The sequence below is a fragment of the Lolium rigidum genome, chromosome 7 (assembly GCF_022539505.1).
Source record: "Lolium rigidum isolate FL_2022 chromosome 7, APGP_CSIRO_Lrig_0.1, whole genome shotgun sequence".
Classification (NCBI taxonomy): domain Eukaryota; kingdom Viridiplantae; phylum Streptophyta; class Magnoliopsida; order Poales; family Poaceae; genus Lolium; species Lolium rigidum.
Genome location: NC_061514.1, coordinates 129,715,477 through 129,717,115, shown reverse-complemented (window position 1 = coordinate 129,717,115; position 1,639 = coordinate 129,715,477). Strand labels below are relative to the sequence as shown.

The 1,639-nt window shown below is 57.4% G+C and overlaps 1 protein-coding gene across 1 annotated transcript; it reads right to left on the bottom strand.

The window, feature by feature from the left end:
- Window positions 1–627: 627 nt before the first annotated feature.
- On the bottom strand, window positions 628–1,206 carry LOC124671990 (vegetative cell wall protein gp1-like). The gene has a single exon (XM_047208299.1). The coding sequence runs from the start codon at window positions 1,204–1,206 to the stop codon at window positions 628–630; it is 579 nt and encodes a 192-aa protein (XP_047064255.1).
- Between the last annotated feature and the right edge of the window lie 433 nt (window positions 1,207–1,639).

Genomic DNA, 1,639 nt, shown 5'->3' with positions numbered 1-1,639 from the left:
TCCACTCTGATAGTACGAGACTAATACTCCCTCCGTTCCTTGATATAAGCTATATAGTTTTTGGCACCGAAATTAAAGAGTGCACATTGAGGAAAAATTATACTAGGTTTGGGTGGAATTACCAATGAACAATTGACGTTAAAAATAGAGGATGGATCGCCATAATCATTCTAAAATAATATCTGTGGCCCACTTGTCACTGACAAATGCATGCATAATGCATTCTAATCAGTAGTCACAACAGCAGACACTAACAGTGCAACACATTTTCTCAAAAAGAAAAAAAGCAAAGAAAAGGGTACTGCAGCAGAACATATGCACTGCAGCACCCACATGCAAGCCATAATATCATGTGTTTGTAAGCTACTACTCTTAATCAACAGACTGGCCTACTACTACTATATAATCGTGCCGAATTCCACCAATTCATTATTGTTTGGTGCAAGCAAAGCTACATCCCTGTAGCACATGCGTGTGCCGACACACGAAAACCCAAACCCTTAATTACAGCGTCATGTCACCAAATCCCCACGCACATTCCTGATGATCAACCAACCCAACCAAGAATTGATTGTACTCGCGCGCACACGGAGACCAGCTCTCTACGTACGGATCTCCATTGGCGACCTAGGCGGGAACACGCCGGCGCGGCTGCGGCGGCGGGCCGGCGGCGGCGAGGCAGTCGCGGGACCTGGTGCAGGAGCGGTAGAGGCTGAGCACGGCGAGCCAGTCGGCCAGGGCGCCGGTCACCGCCGGCCACCGGCGCTGCTGCTGCCTCCCGCGCCTGCCGGCCTTGTCGGAGTAGGTGGCGCCGGCGAAGGGGTACTCGGCGATGACCCGGTTGCTGGAGAAGAGCGACGGCGGGAGTGGCAGCGGCGGCGCCTTGCCGCCGAGCTTGCTGCTGCCGCGGGCGGTGCTGGGCCCGCGCGCGGGAGTCTTGGGGATGCCCGGGCGGTGCTCCCAGGAGAAGGGCACCGCGGAGGCCCGGAGCGGGGAGAGGAAGCGGTGGTGGAACGGCGAGGGCGCCGGGGAGGGGAAGGAGAAGGAGGCGGAGGATGACGACGAGGACGCCGACGAAGACGAGGAGGCGGCGGAGGCAGGGGGGGACGAGGGGTTCGGCGAGGCGAGGAGGCGCCGGCGCCGGCGGCTGGCTGCGGCGGCCGGCGCCGGTGGCAGGAGCGGCGACGGCGAGGACGGGCTGGGCATTGCGGTGGTGTGGTCTGTGGATGGTGCCGGGAGTGTGTGTGTGTGTGGAGCTTGTGGTTGTGGAGGTGAAGTTAGGGTGGGGCTGGTGGTGGTGTTTTATGGTTGGGTCATGGCGTCGGCGCGCGCGCGAATGGAGGCGTGATGTGCCTAGCTCCGGCACGCCATGACGTGGGCGCGCGGCTTGCTTCCTCTGCACAGTACACGTCGGCACAAGAGTCAACTGTATCTAGCCAGTAGGACTAGTCCTACTGATTATCAGGTGGCTGTGCTGATTCGGGCACGTCCAGGTCCAGGAGCCCAGGAGCAGCACAAGACAGGGAAAATTCACAACCCATATACTGTGCTCCGGAAATTTAGAGTACTAGTACTAGTAAAACCAAATAAATTTAAAATACAGGAGCATTTAGTTTTTGAAGGGCAAACCTGCCCTTGA

Bases quoted from the DNA above. Each gene is read 5' to 3' on its own strand.
- LOC124671990 (XM_047208299.1), bottom strand. From the start codon at position 1,206: ATGCCCAGCCCGTCCTCGCCGTCGCCGCTCCTGCCACCGGCGCCGGCC.